The sequence below is a fragment of the Crotalus tigris genome, unplaced genomic scaffold (assembly GCF_016545835.1).
Source record: "Crotalus tigris isolate CLP2741 ecotype Arizona unplaced genomic scaffold, ASM1654583v1 scf7180000018762.419966263:882430, whole genome shotgun sequence".
NCBI classification, from domain to species: Eukaryota; Metazoa; Chordata; class Lepidosauria; order Squamata; family Viperidae; genus Crotalus; species Crotalus tigris.
This window is the reverse complement of record NW_024097187.1, coordinates 70,402-95,499: the sequence shown is the minus strand read 5'-3', so window position 1 is coordinate 95,499 and position 25,098 is coordinate 70,402. Positions and strand designations below refer to the sequence as shown.

Genomic DNA, 25,098 nt, shown 5'->3' with positions numbered 1-25,098 from the left:
AGGCTTCTTGGATGACTGCAGAGGGACGGAGGAATCTTCTGTAGTCCTAGTATCTCCTTTGGGCCGATGGAGTAAAGATTGGTCAGTAAAATGGCCGATCATTTAGCTGTACCAACCGTAAGCCATAAGATCATCTAAGCAAATAGACCCCCATGGAAGATTCGGTGAGACCTTTTTTTACCTCTACTTCCTTTTATTTTTCCTGTGAAAGGCTTTTTTTTTTTTTTTTTGAATCATTTCCCTTTTTGTCGAAGCGGCATTTTAGATGGGGGAAGAGAAGCTTAATAAAAGGATCTTTTTTTTAATGGTTGATTTTACTTTTGGATATTTGGGAGTCCTAAGAAATTTTTTTACAGAGATTTAACATGCTAATTATTGGAGAATACTGTTTTCTTTTATTTTTATGGTGTCTGGAAAGATTGAATATTTGACTAACTTTGACTATCCTTTGGGGGACATCTTCTGGTGAAACTACTTATTGCACTTGTTATTTGTTTCTCTTGGAATTTGACTCTGGCCTCCAAATTAGTACAAAGGAAAAAGATAAAGAAGCCTGGGTGGAGGCGGATATTGACTGATTTCTTTTAAATATAGTCTCCCCCAAAAGGACAATGACTTTAAATATGATAGAAATGGAGGAAACCTGTTTCAATCTTACTTATAAGTATATATTGGACAAAATCTTGGAAAACACTGAGATGATAATTTCCTATACAAAAGAGATTTCTTTGCAACGACAAGTTAAAACACAAGGTTTAAGTAAGCAACTTGGAAGCCAAGAAATAGCAGAGGGGGTCTATACCCAAGAGACTTATTTTCAACCTTCTCTTCAGTTCACTGAGACGGAAGAAGCAAATTTACATTTGGATTATCAACCGATATTGGAATTTTTTTTTTGATGCTAATGAACAAATGATTTATAATAAGGAAATGGAGGATTTTACCCTAGAAGACAAGCTGACTTGCAGACACTATTTGACTCTTTGACAGAAGAAGAGCAAAATTCTAAAGAGGACTATACATTATTTTATCTACAATCTACTAAGAAAATGATTCCAATTAATCTTTATGCAAATTTACAAAAGATGGGAAACAATGTTCAGCTACGAGCTATTGAGAATAGCTATAACTCTTATATCAGCTTAATAAAATGGACAATGGGAGACTCCGTTTTGGTGTACACACTATGGCAAGAGATAATGCGAGATCTATTTGCGGAATTAGAGACTTGATTATGGAAACCCATTTGGAATAGAAAGAAACCCAGAATAAGATATAAATATTGAATTTAAGATTATAGTTATGGATGGTAAAGGTTTTATAGCAACTCGGATTGACTTGGATTTGGATTTTGTTAAAAGGGAGGTCATTATGAAATGATTTAGAATTTAATACTGAAATATAGTAAGAATATGTTTTCGGAATGATAGATTATTTTCTTCTTCCTTTTCTCTCTTCCTTTTTTTTCTTCTTCCCTTGTTTTTTCCTCTTGGTTTATTTATGTTCTTTTTCTTTTGTGTTATTTTTTTCTTTTGTTCCCTTGTATTTCTTTATGTTTTAAATATTAGAGATGGTATAATGAGAAAAGGATTGAAATGACTTCCGCTTCTGGATCGCGGTGCTCGCAGCTGTGCAAGGACACGGCTCTCCTTGCCAGCTGATTCTCTGCTGCTGGTAGACTCTTAATTGGGTTGAAAAACCGCCTTGGAGGGGCGGCTACCGCTGAGGAGGTCCTCATCGTCCTTGGGAGAGCGGCAGCTTCTTCCAGGGACCGAGATCGCTCCTTTGGGCCGACAGTGGAAAGAACGGCCAGTAAAATGGCCGTTCATCTAGCTGCTGCAACCAGAAGTCAAAAGAACATCTAAGTACAGGAACCACCGTGGTTGAGCTGGGTGAGACTTTTTTCCTCCCTCTCTTGGGTTTCTTTTTTTTTTTTGTGCCTATAAAGAGCACTTTTGAAATGATTTCCCTACTCTAAGAAGGCAGCATTTATGAGTGTGGGGAAAAGAAGCTTAAATGGACTGAATTAATTTAAAGTGTTTTTTTCCTTATTTTTATTTTTTTTCCCTTCACTTTGGGGTCTTGGAAAATTGTGTGAATATTGGACTTGAATGCTTCTTTTTTCTGTTTCCTGATCTTGTTTATGAGATTCCTGGTCTCTGGGAGAAGATTTTACATTGTACTGAGGACACCTTGTGGAAAAAGTTAAAATTGCAACTTTCTCTTTTGAGGAATTGGACTGACCTTGACTTTCAGATTATCATAAAAGGGAAAATACAAAGAAAATTAACAGCTGTACTGGTGGGGGTGGACACTGATTATATGTTCTCTGAACCCAGCCTCTACTAAATGATACAGACTGTTTTTGATTATCTTTGAAATGGAGCAACCCTTGGTTCAACTTGACTATAAACTTATACTGGAAAAACTTTATGAAGTTACTGATGAAATACGTTTGCAAATAAAAGAATTTACGATGGAAATAAAAAATAGAAATCCTGCTTTGAACTTACAAACTGACTCCCAGATTTTGTCTGAGCATTCTATGGACCAAGAAACAACAGAAGCGGAATTAACTAAAGGTAAAGAAGATTCCACTTTACTTCATACGCAGGCTGATGAGATCTCTGAGGAATTAAAAAGGACTGTAATTAAACCACTTACAACCCTAAAATTAACAGAAATGGACAGACAAGCCCAACAAACTGAGAACAATGCTAGCTTGGATAAACAACTATTAGCTATAAAATTGGATGTAATTGAGCCGGCCACTCAACAGTTTCAAACGTGGAGATTGGACTTTGTCAAACAACAAGGGATTATTTACAAAGGAGCTAGGTTTCTAAAACAGAAAAGAAGACGTCTCTGTTTGATTCAAAGGACACTACAAGACATAAAAATTGACTTGCTTATTGATATAGTGGCGTTGTTATGGAAACCTGTTTGGCATAAAAGGAAAGCTAGAATAAGATTTAAGAATGTGATTGAAGGTTTTATGTAATGATTTTAAAAGGCTTATTAGACATGGATTGATTTACGGCTTATGATAGTTAAATAAGATGTTAGATTGAATAAAAATTAATTAAAGGTCTGAAATTAATAATAAGGTGTTTGTCTATGTATTAATATATTTTGGATATAGTAACTTTGAGGAGGTTAAAGAAATGTGATATTGATATTGAGGGATTGGTTGTTAAATTATAAAGTATAATAGAAATAGAAAGGTATTTTTTCACTTTTTTGTTTTGTTCTTTGTTTTGTTCTTTGTTCTTTTTCTTTTCTGATATGAACTAATATACTTTTTTATATATACATTAGAACTGATAGTTACTTTGTAATGGAAGAAGAATAGGGAAATGATATTAATAAATGTTTATTGAATATGTTAAGGAAAAAGGTAATGGGGAGACTCCCGAAGAGTTAACTATGCACTTAGATTAGAAATATGGAATATAGTAATTGAAATAAGTAAACTTCATACAGGATCTGGATTTGTGGATCTATTTAGATGAAAGGTTATTGAGGATTGATAGGATTGATCTAGTTGTATTGAAATATATTAATTTGAATATAATATGTTATTAGAGGGAAAAGAGAGGGGTTTTTTAATGATTTAATCTGAATTTTATGAATATGACTTTGTTGTGTGGATAATTGATTGCCCTGCCACCACGTTGTTTCGTAAGCACTTGTCTGTAAAATGAAAAAACCAATAAAACTTGTTTAAAAAAAAAAAGAAAAGGATTGAAATAATGGAAGAGATGAAATTAATAATTGGAGAATTATTGAAAAAGAATACAATATACGAGAAATGTAAGAATCTAGTTATAGAAATAATATGTTTAAATAAGAGAAATTAGGGGCACCTAAATAGTAAATAAATATGTTAGTTTAAGTCTAAATATTTGAAAAATTAATAAAACGTAAAACAGGATCTTATGGGATAGATAATGAGTTTCTGTAAACTTTTATTGATTAATGGAAATTATATCTAGAGATATATTAATGAATGAATTTGAGAAATGTATTAATTTGATTATAATATCCTAAATACATAGAGAGGGAAATTTTAAGGAATATTGTGTGAGCTGTATATTTATAATGTTATTGTTTTTTAATTGACTACTCTATCTCCACGTTGGTTCTTAAGCCTTGTTGGTATAAAATGGAAAACTAATAAAAATTATTTTTAAAAAAAGGAAAAAAAATGGACCCAGGAAATTACAGACCTATCAGCCTGACCTCAATACCTGGGAAGATTTTGGAAAAGATAATCAAACAATGAATCAGCGAACACCTAGAGGCAAACAAAGTCATTACTAAAAGCCAACATGGGTTTGTTAAAAACAGATCATGCTAGAAAAAACTTATTGCATTCTTTGACTAAGTGACAAAATTAGTGGATCAGAGGAATGCTGTGGATATAATTTACTTGGACTTCAGTAAGGCATTTGATAAAGTAGATCACAACATAGTACTTTTTTTTATTGAAAATTTTTTAAAAGTTTTACAAAAAACAAGAAAAAACAACAACAAAAAATAAAACAACCCTCCCCCAAACCCTCCCAAACCACCCCCCTCCATCCCCCCCCCCCAGCTAGTACTTGATAAGATAGAAAAATGTGGGTTAGAAGGCATCACTACCAGATGGATCCGTAGCTGGCTGACCGGCCGTACTCAGCGTGTGGTCCTCAATGGAACTGCATCTACATGGAGGAAAGTGTGTAGTGGGGTGCCCCAGGGCTCTGTTCTGGGCCCAGTGCTCTTCAACCTCTTCATCAATGATTTGGACGAGGGGATAGATGGGGAAATCATCAATTTGCAGACGACACCAAGCTGGCAGGAATAGCCAACACTACAGAAGACAGGCTTAAGATACAGGATCTGGACAGACTTGAACACTGGGCGCTATCTAACAAAATGAAACTCAATGGTGAAAAAAGTAAGGTTCTACATTTAGGAAAGAAAAACTAAATGTACAGGTATAGTATAGGAGGTACCTTGCTCAGTAGTAGTAACTGTGAGACAGACCTCGGAGTCCTGGTGGACAATCATTTAAATATGAGCCAGCAGTATGCTGCAGCTGCCAAAAAGGCCAACACAGTGCTAGGCTGCATTAACAGAGGGATAGAATCAAGATCACGTGAAGTATTAATACTACTTTACAATGCCTTGGTAAGGCCACACTTGGAATATTGCATCCAGTTTTGATCACACAATGTAAAAAAGATGTTGAGACTCTAGAAAGAGTACAGAGAAGAGCAACAAAGATGATTAGAGGACTGGAGGCTAAAGCATATAAGGAACGGCTGCTGGAATTGGGTATGTCTAGTTTAATGAAGAGAAGGACGAGGGAGGACATGATAGCAGTGTTCCAGTATCTCAGGGGCTACCACAAAGAAGAGGGAGTCAAACTATTTTCCAAGGCACCTGAAGGCAGGACAAGAAGCAATGGATGGAAACTAATCAAAGAGAGAAGCAACCTAGAACTAAGGAGAAACTTCCTGATAGTAAGAACAATTAACCAGTGAAACAACTTGCCTCCAGAGGTGGTGAATGCTCCAATACTGGAAGTTTTTAAGAAGAGACTGGACGGCCATATGTCTGAAATGGTATAGGGTTTCCTGCCTGAGCAGGGGGTTGGACCAGATGACCTCCAAGGTCCCTTCCAACTTTTATTATTATTATTATTATTATTAACATGTTGATGGTTGCAAGAATCCTATATAGTCAGAAATAGAAAGAAATATTAACTCCCACAGTGGCGGAATGGATTGAGATTACGATGAAGCTGGTGGAAATTGTGAAGCTGACTGCATTAATGAGAGACAAGAATGTAAACAGTTTAGTGATTGTTTGGAAACTGCTCCTGGACTTTCTGTGTGAAGGGGGGGGGGAATGAAAATTTGACTTTGGGTTTTGACAATTAGATGGGTTACTGCTATAGAAATGGTTAGTAGATACTATTGATATAACAAAAAGTTGATACTTTTATTATGTATGAATTTATTATGTATTTATGCATTTATTGAAAAAAGTTACTGCTTTTTGTTTCTTTAATTTCTTTTACTCCCTTCCCTCACTCTGTTTCTGCTATTTCCTTTCCTTTTCCTTTTTTCCATGAATTTTATTTCTGTTTGTGTTTTATATTAAGAACAAAAACTTTTAATAAAATATATATTAAAAGAAATTAATAACCATGAATTGTATAATTCAAATGCAGCATGTGGAAGGACAGTATCACCATTCTTTGCATAAGCAGAATGAGGACTCTATACATGCAACAGATAAACTTTCACACATTAGCACAAACCATAAGGATATTCACACAATGGGTTTAATATGCATCAATGATCACACTTTATTCAACTCCTCCCCTTTTTTCAGTCAGCATGGTCCAATGAATATTCAAATCTTCATCCAGGCTGTGTTCATAGATACATTCCACTCAACCTAAACAAAATTGCACACATTATTGGTCCAGTTGGTAGGCTGAGAAAATTCAAAAAAGAAATTGTTGGAAGATCTGTTGGGCATCTGGGAGAGCGGAAAGTACTTTTAGTGACTAGATTATCTATAGAAAGAATAAGGGCAATAAACTAACTGGACTGGATCAATTTTCAGAAGACTTTGAAAATTATGGGAAGTGAAATTCACATATTATGAAGGGCTATGGGTAGAATCTAGTGTGATAAACATCCTTGGTGTAATTTAGGCACAGAATTCAAACTATCAAAAGTTGTGCTTTTCTCTATTTCAATAAATTTTATTTTTCTGCTCTATTGAAACAGAATGAGGACTGGGCCTATGAAAAAAGCCCATTCGTCTCAAGCATTCCTTGATCCAAAACTAGCTGATTAAAGCTTGGTCAGTTGTGGGCTGAACTTATGGCTCCCACTTATTGAGAGTTGCTGTAATAATCAAAGTATCAAACTAGAATTGGGCTTTAAATTTTGTTTCTGGATTATCTTGTTCTACTCTATATATTTCAATGAAGGACCTAATAATTCTCAAAGTTATATAACTTTAGGTTGACATAACTTCAGACAGATCATTCAGCACTGATTTAAAAGATGAACTCAAATACACACTTCTCCATTCAGCAGCCAAAGTTTAATAGGAGACACAGCAAAAGGATGTTCCAGTCAGCAGTCTTCCATTCTCTTGAAGTCCAATAGTTTTTTTGCTTTCAACTTAAACCATGCAACTTGATTTCTGAGCCTCCACTTAAAAATAGAGCAATTATTTTCTGCAGTTCCTATACTGGCCATGTTAAGATGCCAATGACTAGATTGTGAGATGTTCCACAATTGCTTTCATGATGTTGCTTGTTTTAACTAATTTCTGAAGGGATGTTCCTTGTGGGAGATAATAAAGGATAACCACTTATATTATCCCCTTAAGACATCTTGCTAAGATGACCTGTAACCCACCAAATGTAACTGAATACCCTTACCAACATTCCTCTCCTTCATTTGTGCTGATTGGAGGCTCTGGGAATTGCATTTAACAACAGGAGGCTATACATTTTACAAATTAATCCCAATATCTTCTTGCAAAATTCTGCAATGTACATTCCAAGTAGATGTATGTACAAGGCTGTTAAGCAAGATAAGATAGATGACTGGAAGATACATGACTGGAACTTTCTATCATCTGCACACTTACTATTACTCTCTTCATTCTTTGTTTATTCATGTGTTGATCATGTCTGATCCTGTGCCTAGAAATAAGAAAATCTGGTAAATGTGGCCAAGGAATGTAGTCTTAATTCTTCACTTAGATCCTTCATTGAAGACTTCATGCTTAATGATTTGGACAGGGCTCACTTAGGTCCTCCATTGAAGACTTCATGCTTAATGATTTGGACAGGGCTACGCTGAATGGAAATATCACCAAAAATGGATGAGGTTACACAATCCATGTAGGACTGGGATTTTCCTGGTTCTGAAGGAATGAATGAATGGATTCCTGGTATTTTAAACTTTTGATTGGCTGAATTGAAGTTTAATGATTATCTGAAGAAGTTCTGTGATATTAGGATTCCTGGAACAGCCCTTTCCAATCAGATGCCACCCAGATGTGTGGAATCTCACTTATAACAAAGTGATGAAGGTAATGACTGGAGATGAAGAGTATTGTATTCTAAAATTAACTGGATAGAACCAGATTGAGAAAACTAGTCACTGACTTTACTTTGTCATTTACATTTCTGATAAATATAGTGAATAAAAATATAATAGGCTAAGTATTATTTAGTGTTAAATGCTTCAGTGTTACATAGCTTAAACAGAGTTTTCCTCTCTTAGATCTAGGTTCTGCACAGGGAGAAATGGCCTCTTTTGGCAACTTGCTAATAAATTATTGTGTGGGCCTTTGTACCATTGCAGAAACAGGTACAATAAATCATCGCTAATCTAAGTTCCGCAACTTCATACAGGTCAAAGTGTTCCTTCACAGCCCAAGGCATGGGGTGGTGCCTCAACTTCCTCCACACAATTCTTGAAAGGAATGTAGTAGTGAACTCATACTCCTCTCCGCCCTGGCCGAGTCAAGAGTTGGGTCCTAGATTTCACCGTTTATCCACCCCTTCACTCTGAACGCCTTCCAGAATGAGTCCGAACATCTCCTCTCTGAAACTCCCGGTCTGCAAGCTGGTTTCGACTTAACGTTTTTGGTCCCACGCCTCTGAACTTTACATCCACTTAAAAAGGACCAGATTTTTATCCACCTCCCATCTTACCTCGACATTTCTTGCACATCCCAGAAGGCTCACTGATTTCCTGCATGTCAGAACTCCGTTTCTACGACTATATGTGGCCCCAGATACTGTACAGTAAAGAACTTGGAGATTCCGCCAGCTAAAGTGAACGCGCCTCTGTCTAGAAAGTCAGAAGTTGCGTTCAACCCAACTTGGTTAGCTACTTTTTTGCCTTATCTTTTGCCTTTGCCGTGGCTAATTTGTAACACAATTTGTCATGGGGATCCAGCAACTTGGGTTAATTCGACTGAAACAAGGGTTCTATCCGGATGTGTCGTGTAAAAACGCCGTAGAGACGCCACGTGGGCGCCTCTGCGTCTGGTTTACGATGGGCTGCTCCCTAGTTCAGGAGCTCTTACGCAGACCGCATGTTTTGCTAAGAATCGGAATGCCAAAACTTCAAGATGAAAGTGTTGCGCTGTATAACTACGTCCATTCTGATTTCATCATCTCAGGCATAAACTTCTCCAACTTAGACTCTTCCATACCTCCCACTAAACGATTGGAGCTTCGCGTTCATCACAGAGAGGCAGCATCTTGGGCAGCGTCCTGGGTGCGCGTTGAGCTCAGCGCCCCCTCCCCCTGCTCCCAACTGGTCCACCTCAGGGCGGGGAAGGAGCACTCGCCCGGACGAGCTTGTTCCGGACGTGGGACCTCCCCGTAGCGGCTCCCGCTGGCCAAATAGGGAAGCGGACAGTCAGCAATCGCCGAGCTTCGCTCCTTAGAGGGCCCACCCTGGATCTCTCAGCCATATTTTGGGGGATTCGGAGGATGACTGCTGCGACTGAACGGGTAGGCTTTTGAGTGCATTGGTCCGATTCCCTCCCTATAAGGAAGCGAACAACTTTTGCTAAGCAGGATGAATCCCAGCGAAGGTGCGGCGCCACTGGAGAAATACAAGCTGGTGGTGGTCGGTGGAGGCGGCGTGGGCAAGAGCGCCCTAACCATTCAATTCATCCAGGTAACTCGGAAAAGGCGCAGAAGGGTTAGGGTTGGGTTGGGTAGGGCGGATGGCTCAGGGCTAAACAAACTTTATAGGTATGTTTTCGTGCTGAGTGGAAAAATGAAAGTTACCGCAGGACTTTGTCTATTGCTGTAAATGTGTTTATAAGTTCTATTGAAATGACTGGAACTTTTCCAACTTAAATGTGCATAGGTTTATGATCTTTTTAAGCAACTCTGGCTGCCAGCTTTGCCTCCTTAGGAATAAATACCTCAGAAAACATGACACTAACATATACTTTTTTAAAGCTGACTGCCTCTAGTCTGGTGCCCTTCAGATGCCTGCAGCTATAATTCCATCATTTTGAGGTATTGTGAGAGTGATGCAATTTCTCATCCAGGTTGAGAATAGCTCATCTCCATTTTGCTCATTCTTTTCACCTTCAAAAGGCGGAAGCTGCATTTGGAAAAAGAAAGATTACATTAATGAAAAGCAAGGGATGTAAAAGGAGTCTGAATCAGCTCTGTGGTGCTTGCGTTCCAACATTCAGCATTGCAGAGAAGCAAATTATGTGTATTTGGAGATACGTAAAATGGTTGAAGGCAGTATTTTCTTTTCATTATAGTTTTCTGACATTTTAGGTACCCTGCCTATGATTTAACAATTAATAAAAACTTAGATGAATTTGAATAGCTAGTTGGGATCAGATCTGGTTAGACCTTGGGCAAGAGACTATCCCAGGATTATAAATGGGATGGAGAAATGGAACATTTTAGAACTCAGAGGACATTATCTTTGTCTATTACATGGTAGCCAGTGATCGCCCTCTGTTATCACCATCGTTAGGATGCTTCTGTGCTGCCTTTATATTTGGTTATCTCAAAATGACAAAAATAGCTACAGTAATATTCCTGCCTCCTATTTTCCCCACAACAACAACCCTGTGGGGTAGGTTGACCTGAAAGAGACCAACTATCCCAAAGTCACCCAGCTGGCTTTCATGCCTCACAGGCTCCTGATTTCCAGACCAGCAGACTGACCATTACACCAGACTGGCCCTTCATCTGAAGCAGTGCTTTTCAATAATGGCAACTTTTAGATGAGTGGACATTAATTCCCAGAATTCCTCAATAGCATGCATGGAGTTTATAGGAGATGGTTGAGTAAAAGCTTGTGCCAGAGATTTGAAATTTGAAAACGGATTTCCAGGTCCTTCTGTCATCCTTGAAACCCTTTCTTCTTCTTTCCTTCCTTTGTTTCAGTCTTACTTTGTTTCTGATTATGACCCCACAATTGAGGACTCCTACACCAAAATCTGCAATATTGATGGTACCTCAACCCGGCTGGACAGTAAGTATCAGTGGACTCTCATTCTAGAGAGATCTTGCGTGTGCTTTGCACAAATGAATGTACATAGTGTGTATAGTCCTCACATTACGACACAATTGAGCCCAACATTTATCTTGCCAAGTGAAAATTTGTTAAGTGAATTTTGCCTCATATTATAACCTTTCTTTCCACAGGTCTTAAGTGAATCACTGTAGTTGTTAAATTAGTAACAGGGTTAAATGAATCTAATTTCCCCATTGATTTTGCTTGTCAAAAGGTCATAAAAGGTGATCACATGACCCCGGGATACTGCAACCATCATAAGTATGAACCAGTTGCAAAGTATCTGATTTTTGATCACGTGACCATGGGGATGCTATGACATTCATAGATGTGAAAAATGGTCATAAATTACTTTTTTCAGTGCTGCTGTAACTAAATGAATTGTTATAAATCAAGGACTACCTGTATGCAGGGGTAATGGAGAAATTGGGGTCAGAGGGGTCTTTACATGTTATTAATGTATGTTTCATCCTTAGTACCTAAGGATGAAACATACAATAATAACATGTAAATGTGGGTTCCTTCGTGACTGCAATTCTCAAATTTTAATCTTTCCTTGCCATAGATGAAAATAAGGCAGGAATGAGGGAAAGGGAGGCTAATAGAATGGACTCCAGCAAATAAACTGAGAGATAAGGATTCATTGCATGTCAGTGTTTTTCATTTGGTGTCTTCTAGATTTGCTGAGCTATAATTTCTGCTATTCCCAGTCAGCAATGGTTTGTTGGCCATATTGATTGGTTATTTGTCCAAGACATTTGAGGGGTATCAGTCTGGAGAAGACCGAAGTGAACAAATGAGTATTTGGAACCAGATGCTATGAAACTGAGCCTTTTATTAAAATCAAACCTGTTTGCAGAATTTTTACTGCTACAAACTTACAACAAATTATTCTTGAATTTGTCATCCAATTGAAAGCAAAGTTTATCTATGTGGATTTATTATTGGGGGGACTTATTGGTTGTAGGAGACCATAAAATAAATAAGAAAACTGTGTGTTTTATCAAGTGGCAATGAAGGGTCTGTACCTGAGTTGGTAATGAGGGTTGATGTCTGGAGGACACAGTGACTGTAGCCTGCTTATATTTTCTTTTTTTCTTTTCTTTTCTTTAAAAAAACCTTTCTTTGTTTAAAACTTACAACAAAAACTGTATGTTGACAATGGGGGGAACATAGCACTTTTTAGATACTGGAACTTCAGTTGAATCTGTTGCTGAAACGTGACTTGAGCACCTCCCAACAAAATATTTTCCTTACAGGTGACAGGCATCTGTAAAGAAAGCCAGAGAATTATTCTTTTAATGTACTGTGGTCCACTGTAAGTACCAACATTTTCCAAAATATCAGAAGAATGTTGGTCCATTCCTATGAAGTGGAGACTCATGAAATGCTACCGCCGAAGGAAGTGATTGTGTCAGAAAGCTTTTTACCGAAGGATGCCATCACATCTGAAACTGACTGTGTCATTGTGACTAAGATGGGAACAGGCAACCTGGTGTTCTGTGTACATTTTAATGTATTGTTCTCTTGGCTGCCTTGTCTGAATCTTGTGAAGTTTGTAGTTCAGGGCAGCTGGAGGGCCCCTGGTTCCATCCCACACTAAACTCCCTCATCTCTTTTTCTACATGTTTCATACTCAGTATTGATTGGGATCTAATCTATTTTCTTTCCTTCTCCATTTTCACCTATCAGTTCTGGACACTGCTGGTCAAGAAGAGTTTGGAGCTATGCGGGAACAATACATGCGCACAGGAGAAGGTTTCCTCCTTGTTTATGCTGTCAATGATCGGGGCAGGTGAGATCAAAGCTGAAGCATTTACATGGCATGAAAACCTTTTCTTCTTTAGGGCTAAGGTGTGTGTGCCATTGGTGGGTGGGGTTTTAATTAAAGATATTTGAGGTTATGATTTTCTCATTTTATGTCTCTTCCTTGTTTGCTCAGTGTTTTTACCAAAAGTGCAAAAAAGATCGTTCATCTGTAGCTTATGGTGTGCAGATTGTTCAGCCTAATGGGCTAGAGAAAGGCAGGCTGAGATGTAAAAGCTTCAATAGTGTTTCCTGGCGTTGCCTTCCTCTATTAGGTGCTTAAAAATTGGCAGTGCTGGGGTTATTTGGGGAAAAATATCTTTGGTAGTTTAAATTGCAATTAGGTCATGTTTATACTTCCAGAAGCTGCCATTAAAGCAATTACAAAAAAAATAGTGCTAGACCCAATAAGCTTTAAAGTGACTGGCCAGTGCATTATGCTAAGCCAGAATGTAATTTCTTTGGTTTAGGATATTGTGTGAGTTCAGTATATTCATGCATTTTATATAGTTAAAATAAAGGTTTAGAAAGCCATTGTTGCTAAATTGCTGCATGAATAATATATAAATTTTAAAATGACCAGGATGCTCAAATAGATCTTTTATGAGGAAAGCACATGGTATTTGTTAGAATTTTTCCCAGAGAGTCTTCTGAAATGTAGGAGAAACTTATAGTGGTCTTGATATTGGTGTAGTTATTTTTTTCTTCTTCTTTTAGAAGCAAAGAGAGGAATTCATTAGAAAAATAATAATAGTACATCTGGGAAAAAACACATTAAGAGAAATCCTTCTTTGTCTTACTCCCATTTATTTGTCATAGTTTCAATGAAATCCACAAATTCCACACTCAGATACTTCGAGTGAAAGACCGTGATGAGTTCCCTATGGTCCTTGTTGGCAATAAAACTGATCTGGACCTTTATCGACAGGTGAGTGGAGGGGGTTCACTAATCTCCACATATTAGTGGTAATTTAGGGCTTTAATTATAAATGTAACCTAATGGGTTTGGTCTATCTATCAAATCCATCAGTTTATAAGCAATACAATATAGGCAATCTAGTTGATCCCACTTGGCCATTGATTCTCAAGTTCGTAAGGCATATTACTCATTATTCCTCATCCTGTACTTCAGGGAAGAGAACCACCCATTAGATAGTTGCAGGCTTAATTATCTAGTTCAGCGGTTCTCAACGTTTGTGTGACAGCAACCCCCGTCACACGGACGCGACGCGCATGCGCGGCACCGCCCCCTGAGGGGGAAAAATGGCGGATCGCGTTGTTTGGCGACCCCCGTAAAATGGTCGTTCGACCCCAAATGGGGTCGCGACCCATAGGTTGAGAACCGCTGATCTAGTTGGTCATGAATTTACAGTAGGGTTACTTACAATTTATTTCCCACACAAAGAAATTCCTGTGAATACCATTGCACCCAGTATCAATTTAAGGCCATTGAGCCGGTCATCATTTTTTGTAGTTTTGACTGCCTTAGCCTATTACATATTGCAATAAAATACACACATACTCTTATCTTATTCTCCTTGATTAAGCAGGGATTGCTGTTACGACCTTGATGTAGACCTTTGAGAATTTGGGCTTCCTAATCAATGAAAACAAGAGCACCCTTCTTGCATTACCAAAGTATATTGGCACCAGAGAGACCTTATTTTCCTTCCAAAGGAGAGACAGGAGACCATCCAGGCATTAGTTGTATCAGTTGTTCAACCAGGCACCCAAGCCTTATGATTCTCATCAATCTCCAGACCAGAGGATTGCCTGGATAATATTAATATCTGAGGCATGTTTTCACTTCAGACTCCACCAATAGATGTGTCTCTTCCCTTCCAGGAAAATAATAGTTCAATCTCCAAAATCCTGGCACTCCTAGAAAAAATAAGGAGCTTCAGTTTAGTGTAACGTTTGAACTAACCTGTTGGCTGTTTTTTTTCCTTTTACATATATTGTGATCAGATGTTGGGTCGATTTGATTATTAGACAGATAGATTTCCACATCTGAGATGTTTGTTATTTAATACTGAATTTTTGTTACAACTATTTGTAAATCTGTTACATAAGGGGAGGAGAACATGCTAGGTATATTTATTTTTTATCATCCAGCCAGGATGGATTCTTTATGTTAAATGTTAGATCTATTTGACATTTGGCATTTTTTTTCTTTTTCTTTTTTTTTGTACACAAGTGTTTTTTTTCTTTTCATTGTTAGTGTTGGATGTTCTTTTGTATTTTATTTTTATTGACAAAAGAAAATAAGTATATTAAAAAAGAAAGAAAATGTGAGGAGCTCCCTCAAGTGGTGATTCCTGAAAGCCTTATTTAAAAGTATGGAGAGATATATACGGATCTCTCATTTAGTCAAACTCATCATATACACCAGCCTGAAGAAATGAAGTGCATACTTTAGAACAGGGCTTTTCAACCTTTTCACCCATTGTACCACTTTTAGGATATGGCAATATCCAATTACCACCAGTCGCCTAGCAAGTTGTCAAAAACTTGATGACCAAAAAAATTTTAAAAAAGTGATAAAGTACAGGTAGTCCTCGACTTACAACAGTTCACTTAGTGCCTGTTTGAAGTTACAATGGCACTGAAAAAAGTGCCCCCCAAGCCACAGCCGAGCAAGACACCTGCCTGCCAACCCAGCGGCGCTCTTCCTCCTGCCTGAGGTTTTCATTGTTTTGAGCATTTCTGTTGAGGATTGGCAGCGAGGGTGGGGTGGGGGGTGTTTGGTTTTTATTCCCCCCCCCCGGTCTGCTGGGTGGTTGCAGCAGGTTTTGGTCACTTCACATGACACTGGGATACTGTGACCATCATAAATATGAATCAGTTGCCAAGCATCTGAATGTAAATCACAAGACCCTGAAGATGCTGTAATATTCCAGCTGATTGGTGCTTCTTCTGGGCTCAGCAGAAGCACCAGGATCAGCGCCAAGCTCCAGCTGGAGCCTGGCGTTGATCCTGGCGCTTCCACTGAGCCCTGACAGCCCCGAAGAAGGGCTGATCCTGGCGCTTCTGCTGAGCCCTGATAGCCCTGGAGCTCCAGCCATCTCTCACTCAGGCTTGTGCAGTGCTGCCACTGGTTCAGCTCATTCCCCTCCCCCTCTACCACTTTTCTAGGATGGTCGTGTACCAACTGCCAGGTGCCAATGTATCACAGATGGCACCCATACCACTGGTTGAAAAGCCCTGCTCTAGAGTAGGGGTCCTCAACCTTGGCAACTTTAAGACTTGTGGACTTCAACTCCCAGAATTCCTCAGCCAGCAAAGCTGCTCTAGAGTAGCCTAGAGGGAAGATATTCAAGGCTAGCATATGTTTCTGGTTATGACAAGCAATATGACTAGCTCGGATTTCAATCTCTTCCAAAAGGCAGCATATCCTGCTAATATTATTTGTTAAATTTATTTGCTGCCTGTCTCGCCATGAGGCTACTCTAGGTAGCTTACAATAATTAAAAACAGAGAAGTGAAAAGAAGGGTAAAACGGTAGTAAAGTGATGGGACAATAGCATAAGAAAAAAAAAAGAAAACAGTGAGGATATAGTGAGAATAAAAAATGGTCAGGTGGGAAAGCAGGGACCGAGGGAGAAAGTGAGGTTTGCTATCAATCTAGTAGCCTTCTCCCCCATTGGGCCCCAGGCCAACCAGCAGGGCCAAGTCTTCAGGCTCTTATGGAATGATAGGAAGAAGGAGGCAGATCTCACCTTGGGGGGGGGGAAGGATGTTCCAAAGAGAGGGGGGATGCAATAGCAGAGAAGGTTCTTCTTCTCTATCCCAATAGTTGGAGTTCTTTGACCAACGGGGTCGTTTCAAACCCAGAGTATTCATGCACAATCTTTGGTCTTTAAGAGGGCAGCAGTGGACCTCCTCACAATTCCTTTCATGATTCTGAACCCAAGGAACAGAAGTATCTAATGTTGTCAGTGTCTTGTCCCAAAAACATATTACTCTATATAGTGTCCATTAGTCTCCAGGATTACATATTACTCTATATAGTGTCCATTAGTCTCCAGGATTCTGAAGCCTGCAAGAGTGGAGCTTATACTGACAGTTCTGAAATTGCCTAAGAGAATCTGGTACTTGGACCTAGTCAGCCTGTTGACATCCTGATTATGGAGCCTCCTGCCATTATCAAATCCTTCACTTCTCAAGTCATATATTTATCCACATTGGATAGACAGAATTGTCTCAGTTAAGTGCCAAAATTACAAGAGAATGAGAAAAAAACATCTTGATTTAGAGAAAGAAGCATTTAGAAAAATAGGGTGACAAAAAGGCATAATGGATCCCTCTATCTCTCCCCACACCCATTTCTTCTTTTGTTTCTCATCTTTACATTTGGTAAAGATGTAAAGAAGATTTAGCTAAAGAAATAAGGAACTAGAACCATGCAGTTGATGATGATTACACCTAGTTTGATTAAACTCTGAGGTTGACTTGAGTTATTGCTTGACAAAAATTCATACTATAGTAGATAATCGTTTTTTCTTCCTTATCCTGCTGTATCTCATGTACTTCTGTATTAAAGTCTTAAATATCCTTATTGGCAGGTAACTGAAGAGGAGGCCCTTTACTTTGCTCGGGAAAACCGAATCCCCTACATGGAAGCCTCTGCAAAGGTCCGATTCAATGTGGATGAGTCTTTCCAAGAGTTAGTCCGAGCCATCAGGTAACAGGGAGGCAGTTGGGGTTGAAGCCAATGCTGCAAAAGAACTGAAACTTCCCCAAACTGAAGAAAACTCTTTTTCTAGGACAACATCCCTCATAAAGGCTTTTTCTGATTAAATATTTGCTGGTTACTTTCTTTCTTTAGGAAGTTTAAATTCTGACATTCTGTTCACATTGTTTTCAAGGTAGTTGACAGTAATTAATTTTTTTTTAAAAAAAAGTCAGTGCAATTAAAATCAAGTCAAAATTACAACTGATACTTCTAAAACAAAATCAATAATCAGTCAGAAACTGGATGAAACAGATGGGTTTTCAATCTCCTCTTCAAACCTGGGGAAGCTGAGATGAAGCATAAATTCTTGGGAAATGGATTCCATAGACTGGGGTTAACAAAGAAAAAGAGTTTTCTTTCCCCCTTTTAAAAATATTCTCTTACTCTTTCCATGTCTCTCACTGTCCATTTAGCAGCCAGAAAGAGATTGATTGGAACAGAAACCTGGTTTGTTTGCTTGATGCTTGCTTGCTTATAAGGGCTTTTGAAATGTCAGGTTGAAAACCAACATTAAATTAATCTCACTATTAAGTGACCTGATACATGTACGATTTCCAATATTAGCTATTCAATATAGTTTTATAGATTCAGATGGTGATCCATCAACTTTCTTGCGTGATGCAGCTTTCTGTCTGAAAATTTGTATTTCTGACTGTGGCCTCATTTCAGTTGCAGCTAGGCAACTATGTCCAAAATCCCACTTTGGGTCTACAACAGTGATGACGAACCTATGGCACGTATGCCAGAGGCAGCACTCAGAGCCCTTTCTGTGGGCATTCGTGCTGTCACCCCAGCCCCGCCTCTCCCTGTGGCCCCCTCCTCACCAGCAGCCCCCCCGGAGGAGAGTCGCCCCTGGGCGCGGCCCATGTGAAGCAGTGCAGCACAGCCAAGGACATGGCAGCCGGGTAGTGGGGACAAGACTCCGCCCTCATGTTCCATTGTGTGCAGATGATGCTGTGGGGGATGGGCGGAGGGTGTGGCCGCCATGGCGCTGCAGGGCCGCCTCGGTGATCTGCAGTGGGCCGTGGAGGCGGTGGGTGGCCCTGTGGGTGGGGGGCAGAGCAGAGGGTGGAGCAGGGGCAGGTATGGGCGGGAGTGTTTTGGGGCACTTGGTCTCTAAAAGGTTTGCCATCACTGGTCTAGGAAGTGGGTATGGCTACTCAGTAAAGATTCCAAAACAAGGAAGAAGATGGTGTTTGAAGGTCAAAACACTAAGGGTTGTATTGACGAGGGTGAACACTAGAGATTTCTGCAATGAAACCTGAAAGCATGTAGGGTCTTATTACAGGTTGTTCTCGATTTATGACTGGTCAGTTAGTGGTTGTTTAGAGTTACAGCAGACCAAAAACAAGGTACTTATATTCTGATTTGAAGCTACCTTCACCTGGATTCATGTGATTGTATTTTAAAGTTTGGCAACTGGCGTGCATTTATGGCCATTTGCAGTCCCATAGTCATGTGACTATTAGTTCCATTTTTTGCTAGCAACTGGCATTTTCAGTTTCCAGCAAAAGACACTCATTGTGAACTATAAATTCACTTAACAACCATTGCATTCACTTAATGATAGACTTGTTTAACAACCATGGTAATTTGCTTAACGACTATTGCAAAAAAGTCATAAAATTGAATTGGTCATGTGATGACCAGCATGACTTATGACCTTAATTACAGGCTGAACTGCAGTCGTAAATCAAGGCCTACCTGTATTTAGAATTGTATCATTCAGCATGAATTGTTGAGGAGTCTCGCCTACCATTTCTGGAGATGAACTCTAGCTTAGAAGCTGAAAATTTGGACTTTCCCTCTGGCCTGTAATAAAGGGCCATCCAGAGTAATGAGTGGGGTGAGAGTGATCTTGGTTGTATTCCAGCCAGCACTTTCCTGGAACCTCACCCAGTGTAGTCCAAAGAATAGTCGTCATCTGTTGGACACCCAAAACATTAGTACACTGTTTCCGACTATATGGTCTCCTGGGTAGTAGCAGTTGGCCTCCTCCAGGGATATAAATAATATTTTTTCAAGTGGTGCTTATCTTATGTAAGAACATTTCCACAAAGTAATGTGATACAGCATGTACTATTTAATGTCTTGCTTCCTTTGTTCACTCCATATTTTTTTCCCTTTTTATGGCAGGAGGTTTCATGAATCAGAGTCTCCCCCTGCCCCAGCCTTTCACCCCAAAAAGAAGGAACGCAAAAGCTGTCCTTGTTCCATTCTGTAAACTGACACCCCATATCAAGCCACGCAGCCTGGAAGAGGAGGAGGAGCTGCTCAGATTCCTTCCAACCAAGAAGACAGAGCAGGATTTTCCTTCTTCCATCTCTCCGACTACAATCAGGGCTGGCACTGTGTATTTTTTAGTTATGCCAAAATATTACCATTTTTCTCTTGTTGCACAGGAGTCTGTAAACTGAGAACAAAGCAGGGACTAGACAAGTTCTTCTCCTCCAACATATCCTGAATCTATGGGACATGCATTCAATTTTGTTTGCTACTTTGCCCTCCATTGTTCTTCCATGGAAATCACATTAAAGATGCCCCTTTTTCCCAAGGGGCAGAAAAGTTATTCATTTAGATAAAAGGGGCACAGGATTGTAGATTTCACTGACAGTTCACTGATACAATAAGTTAATGAATAGGAATCAACTGCAAAGGGTCATTTATTTCACTGCAGCTAAGGGCAAGCTTTTGCACATACATAGATATCTACATGTTCAAAGATATGGTACAAATGCATTTTAAAAGGTACTATATTTTTTTTTATTTTTTATATATATATATATCATAGCTTACAGATGTAAGCCACACATGGGCCAAACTGCAAGGGAAGCAGCTGCAAACAGAATTACACTGTCCTGCAAGTTGCCAATATTGACTATTTTGTTCCTAGAGCAGGGCTAAAAAGAAGCACACTTTATAGCAGCATTTTTTAAACTTAACTTTAAGATGTTTAGACTTCAATTTCCAGAATGTGTGGATCTCAGCTCCTAGAATTAATCAGCAAGAAGTCCCAAACCAGCAGCTGAAGTCTTCAAGTTGCCAAGTATGAAAACAATGCTTTACAATAAGGAGATTTGCAATATTGGGGGGGAACAGGGTGAAGCTAGCCAACTCTTGATATTTTAGGAGAAGATTGTTGCCATATTGTAAACGTCACCTGGTCACAAAGCAGTTACTATGAGAGGTATGGTCAACTATAAAATAAAGCGTACAGTAGTTTTATTAAAGCAACCAGTTTGTTGCAGTGAAATGGTCACTGAGCAAAATGATGACTAAATGAACTATGTGACATAGAGAAATGCTGCAAAGATCACTGGTTGCTGCCATCTCATTCAGAAAATGTTATCTTGTATAGCACTGCAAGCATTACTCTCCAGTATGCATTGTTGTCAGTGCAGAAATTTGGTCATATGTATGTACATTGGTCAGAAAATGGGTTTTTTTTTTTATTACTGACTACTACTACTTGCCATATTTGTGAGCAGTCATTAACTGCAGTAGCTACTAAACAAGAACTGGCTGTTTCCATCAGGTCAATAAATGGTGATGCTCCCTGCAGAGCTATTTTACTATAGTAGGTTCTCGAACATTCTGCCACCCTAGCTTACGTTTTAAGAAGGCGAAGGTTCGAAATCTTAAATGCATGCTAGAATCAAGTTTCACTGCCAGACTGTTTTGTAAAATGCTCAGTTCAAAAACTGCTCTGTTGAAGACATGGCCAGCTTTTGTTAAATTCATTCTTTCTTCCCCACTTCTGTAATGTGCTTGTAAGGGAAAATGATGTCAAGAACTTTTTTAAAAAATTAGCAACCCCGTGCATTAGTAAATTTTCTTCTTAGTAGGGTTTCCCAACATCTCCAGAGATACTATCATGTTGAAGTATACCATTGTTATTGAAATATCAGTACTGTAGTTGCATGCATGTCTAATTGGATGATTTTTGCCAGTGGATCCTTACATTCTTGCATGCTGTTCACTATGTCCTTCTATCATTTTCATTATCTAATACTTCCATCATCCATCACCTTCCACAGACCTCAGATGTGTTGAGATTACAATTCTCAGATGATATTAGGGTGGGGTAGTGATTAACATGGTCAATCTGGATCTCTTTGATTGTGGTTATAGAAGTTTGCTGGGCCAGTTGCTACCTCCCAGTTACCTTTACCCTACCAAGTAGATATGGGAAAAATGAAGGGGAAAGTGTTAGGCCTTGGACAATATACAAGTTATAGATACAAGCAGGCAAGACGACGTGCATAACTAGAGGCAGCCATCTGCTAGACAGCCTTCGCTTACATATCTGATGCTCCTAGAATATAAAGATCTGCAGTTTATAAAGTGAGAGGATGTATTGAATGTGCAAGTTTGAACTGCTAAGTTTAATGTGCAAGTTGAACTGCTAAGTCTCTTGCTCGCTATTCTCCTACCATGCTGCAGAGCATGGCTTTCCAGGTATACATGCCAAAGAGTCTCTTGAGCAAAGATTATATAGTAAAGCCTTGGGGTTTTCCCCTTAATTATTTAATTAATTAAACTGATTGTGGCATATGCCTTTATAGACTAGAGCCTTTTTATTAATTTACAAGGCTACAGTTACAAAAATGTGCTGTAGTGCCAAAATAAATATTTTAAACTTCTGTGGATGTTTTAAATTTCTAAGGGAAGCAGCAACATCTGACAGACTGTCAATGTAATTTAAAATATCCCAGAGTATCCTTGTAAATTTGCTGTTTCTGTTAAGCCAACAGTTCTGAAACAGCATGGGAAAGTTTGTGAACTTCTGGTACAAAGTGTTATTCTAAGGCCAAAAGGAGCATGCATACATATATGTGCACATAGGTACAAGGACATATTAGTGAAACTATAAACTGATTAAATGATAAAATGGTCATAGCTTGTGAATGTATGACTTAACCATAATTTTAATAAAAGGGAAACATTCCCATTACCTGTGTGTAATTTTACTGTGGTGGTACATAATAAGCATATATAAAAGCGCAACAACACTAGGCTAAGGAGGCTGATATACTAAGCCACAATATGATTTATTTGCTTGATCACAGCTTATTCTGTGAAAAAAGTGCATCCTATATGAACTTGGTCAATCTTGTACTGTTAATTCTACAAAGAGCTAATTTTTCTCTAAAGAGGAGTCTTCTTTGGGGGGGGGGGCGGAGTGATCTTGAAACATTTCTGGGCCTGTTTCCTTTGTATTGCTGTTCCCTTTGGTCCAACTTCCTAGTGAGGCTTATGGCCAATGGAAAGTTGTCATTCCTCATACACACCAGTCTTTATGTGATACTTTGACAAACTCTTCAGAACAAACTTCCCCATCTTAAAAAATATGGGGCGGGATAACTTTTTTAAAAAATGCATACTTTTGTATCTTACACTACATGTATGTGTATGTTTAGATATATGGAGAATGCTATAAATTTTATAATTGAATTGCCTGTTGTGAGACATTTAATATGTCTATGCATGAAATGAAAAACAGTATGCACTTTTATATACAGAAAGCTTGGGTGGGGGAAAATTTTGAAAATTATATATAAAGTTTATAGTATATTAAAAAGTATTTGTAATGACTCAGTATGAATTAAAATGGAGAATTAAATGTGTTCTTTACTAATCAAGTCTGGAAGTTCAATATTAATGTTTAGAGATTTATGATAGCCCTGGAGATATAATTATAAAACTGTAATTTCTCCCAGATAAAAAGTGCTTTCTGCAACCTGAAACAAGTTTCCAAATTCTGCACAATCTTTACAAATCTTGATTTTTCTAAGCAATGAGTAATGGGCATCTTTCTAGTGGAGATATATAGAAGTTACATAAGGTAATTTTGACTTAACTTGTATACACAGTACACAATGTGAATTTTACATATTGAGGAAAAAAACAGTAAACTGTGGCAGTCATTAAGGCCTCATGTGACTAGACCTAATTTTTTAATGTTTTTTGCGGCAGTTGTTCAGTAAATACCCCAATTGTTAAGTGAATCACTTTTTTCCAATGGGTGTTTTTTATGTGAAACTGGAAGTGCCAGAAAACAATTTTAAAAAGTCACAAATTATAGTCATGTGACTGCAAAAGTGAGCTGGCTGCCAAATGGATAAAATGTGATCAAGTGATCGTACCAAAGAACAGAGTTGCGGCCATCACAACTTTGAAAAAAGGGCAAAAGGAGCTTTTTGTCTTTCGCAACTTCAATGGTCATTAAGCAACCAGTTATACATCGAGGACTACCTGTATACAAAATATCCATGAAGCTACCACTGGCAATAGAATTTTCTAGCTGGGTAGGCAGATGAAAGATGCCTTTGAAATTGATCAACAGAAAATACACAGAATAGTACCAATAGGAGATGACCAAAGATAAGTCTTTATGATGTTTGGTTAACATTATTGGAAAGATTGCCTCTGCCCCACATAGGGGTTTTCTAGTTTGTAACTAAAATGGCACTGCTCTTTCGCATGGCAGGCGCACCTCTGTGGTGGTGGTATGGATAATCTTCCATCTGATAGGAAAGTCCAGTGAACCAGGAATAGTGTTTCTAATACCCTTCAAAGATTGCACAGGAGGAAAACATTAAGCAAGGGATTGTATAAACTTCAGAATATAGATGAGACCATCCAGATGTTGAGACCAAGAGCCAGTATATCATACTTAGGCAGGTTTTCCCCATCATTATTTTAGAGCACGCTGCCCTCCTTTTTCCCATGGCCACCCCAGTCTCAACCAAATGAACAAAACTCTGCTTCAGGCATTTGATTTTTGCAAAGAAAAGTGTTTTTTTGTCATTTTGTTGTGTACACAGTATACAATGTGAGTTTTACATATTGAGAAAAAAATGTCTCAGACACTAATAATAAACAATAAAAATATATAGGAACATCCAATAATACAGAACACAAATCCCATATTTCAGAACAATACCCTTGAGGCGCGAACAAGATACACAGAAATACACGTTGTAAAAAAGGGGACCTTTCAAGATCCAAATATAAGGGTAGGTGGCGGAGGAGGAAAGTCTCTTTTTGTCACAGGAAATTGAGCTGTACATGTGTGTGAGTGTTGTGTTTGTCCTTGATCAACTCAGAGCTGGGCCTCTCCAATTCTGAGAGCTCAAGTCTGGCTACTCTGTCCCTCCAACTGGGAGCAATGGTTTAGCAAAGTTCTGCATGGAATTGATGGTGCAAGTGTCTTGTCCCACGAAGTGCCAAGGCTCTAGATCTCTCTAAAATTAACCCTGTACTATGAAAGGTTCCCCCAACTTCGTTCTCTTATTTCCCCAAACCCATATTCAGCTAACCCCATTTCCACACTCAGCTCTCTGTCACAATTCATCACTTCTAAGACCAACAGCTACCAGTAATCTGGTTTATTAGGGAAATTTTTTTTAAAAAGAAATCTGAATTGCAAGCTTCAAAGTATCAAAAGAAATCAGGCTA

At 38.6% G+C, this 25,098-nt stretch overlaps 1 protein-coding gene and 1 long non-coding RNA gene across 3 annotated transcripts; one reads left to right on the top strand and one right to left on the bottom strand.

The window, feature by feature from the left end:
• Window positions 1–6,232: 6,232 nt before the first annotated feature.
• On the bottom strand, window positions 6,233–9,080 carry LOC120313698. The gene is made up of 3 exons (XR_005558227.1): window positions 8,744–9,080; window positions 7,669–7,723; window positions 6,233–6,453 (listed from the first exon to the last, which is right to left on the bottom strand). It is a non-coding gene; the product is annotated as an uncharacterized LOC120313698 (long non-coding RNA).
• Window positions 9,081–9,388: 308 nt separating this feature from the next.
• Window positions 9,389–23,384, top strand: RRAS (RAS related). Of its 2 annotated transcripts, none has more exons than XM_039355865.1 (6): window positions 9,389–9,553; window positions 10,967–11,054; window positions 12,789–12,891; window positions 13,722–13,830; window positions 17,468–17,586; window positions 19,774–23,384. In XM_039355865.1, the coding sequence occupies exons 1-6, from the start codon at window positions 9,533–9,535 to the stop codon at window positions 19,859–19,861; spliced, it is 528 nt and encodes a 175-aa protein (XP_039211799.1). In that variant the 5' UTR covers window positions 9,389–9,532; the 3' UTR covers window positions 19,862–23,384. The 2 variants fall into 2 exon arrangements, with proteins under 2 accessions (XP_039211799.1, XP_039211798.1); XM_039355864.1 differs by having other exon boundaries at window positions 9,439–9,722.
• The last annotated feature ends 1,714 nt before the right edge of the window (window positions 23,385–25,098 follow it).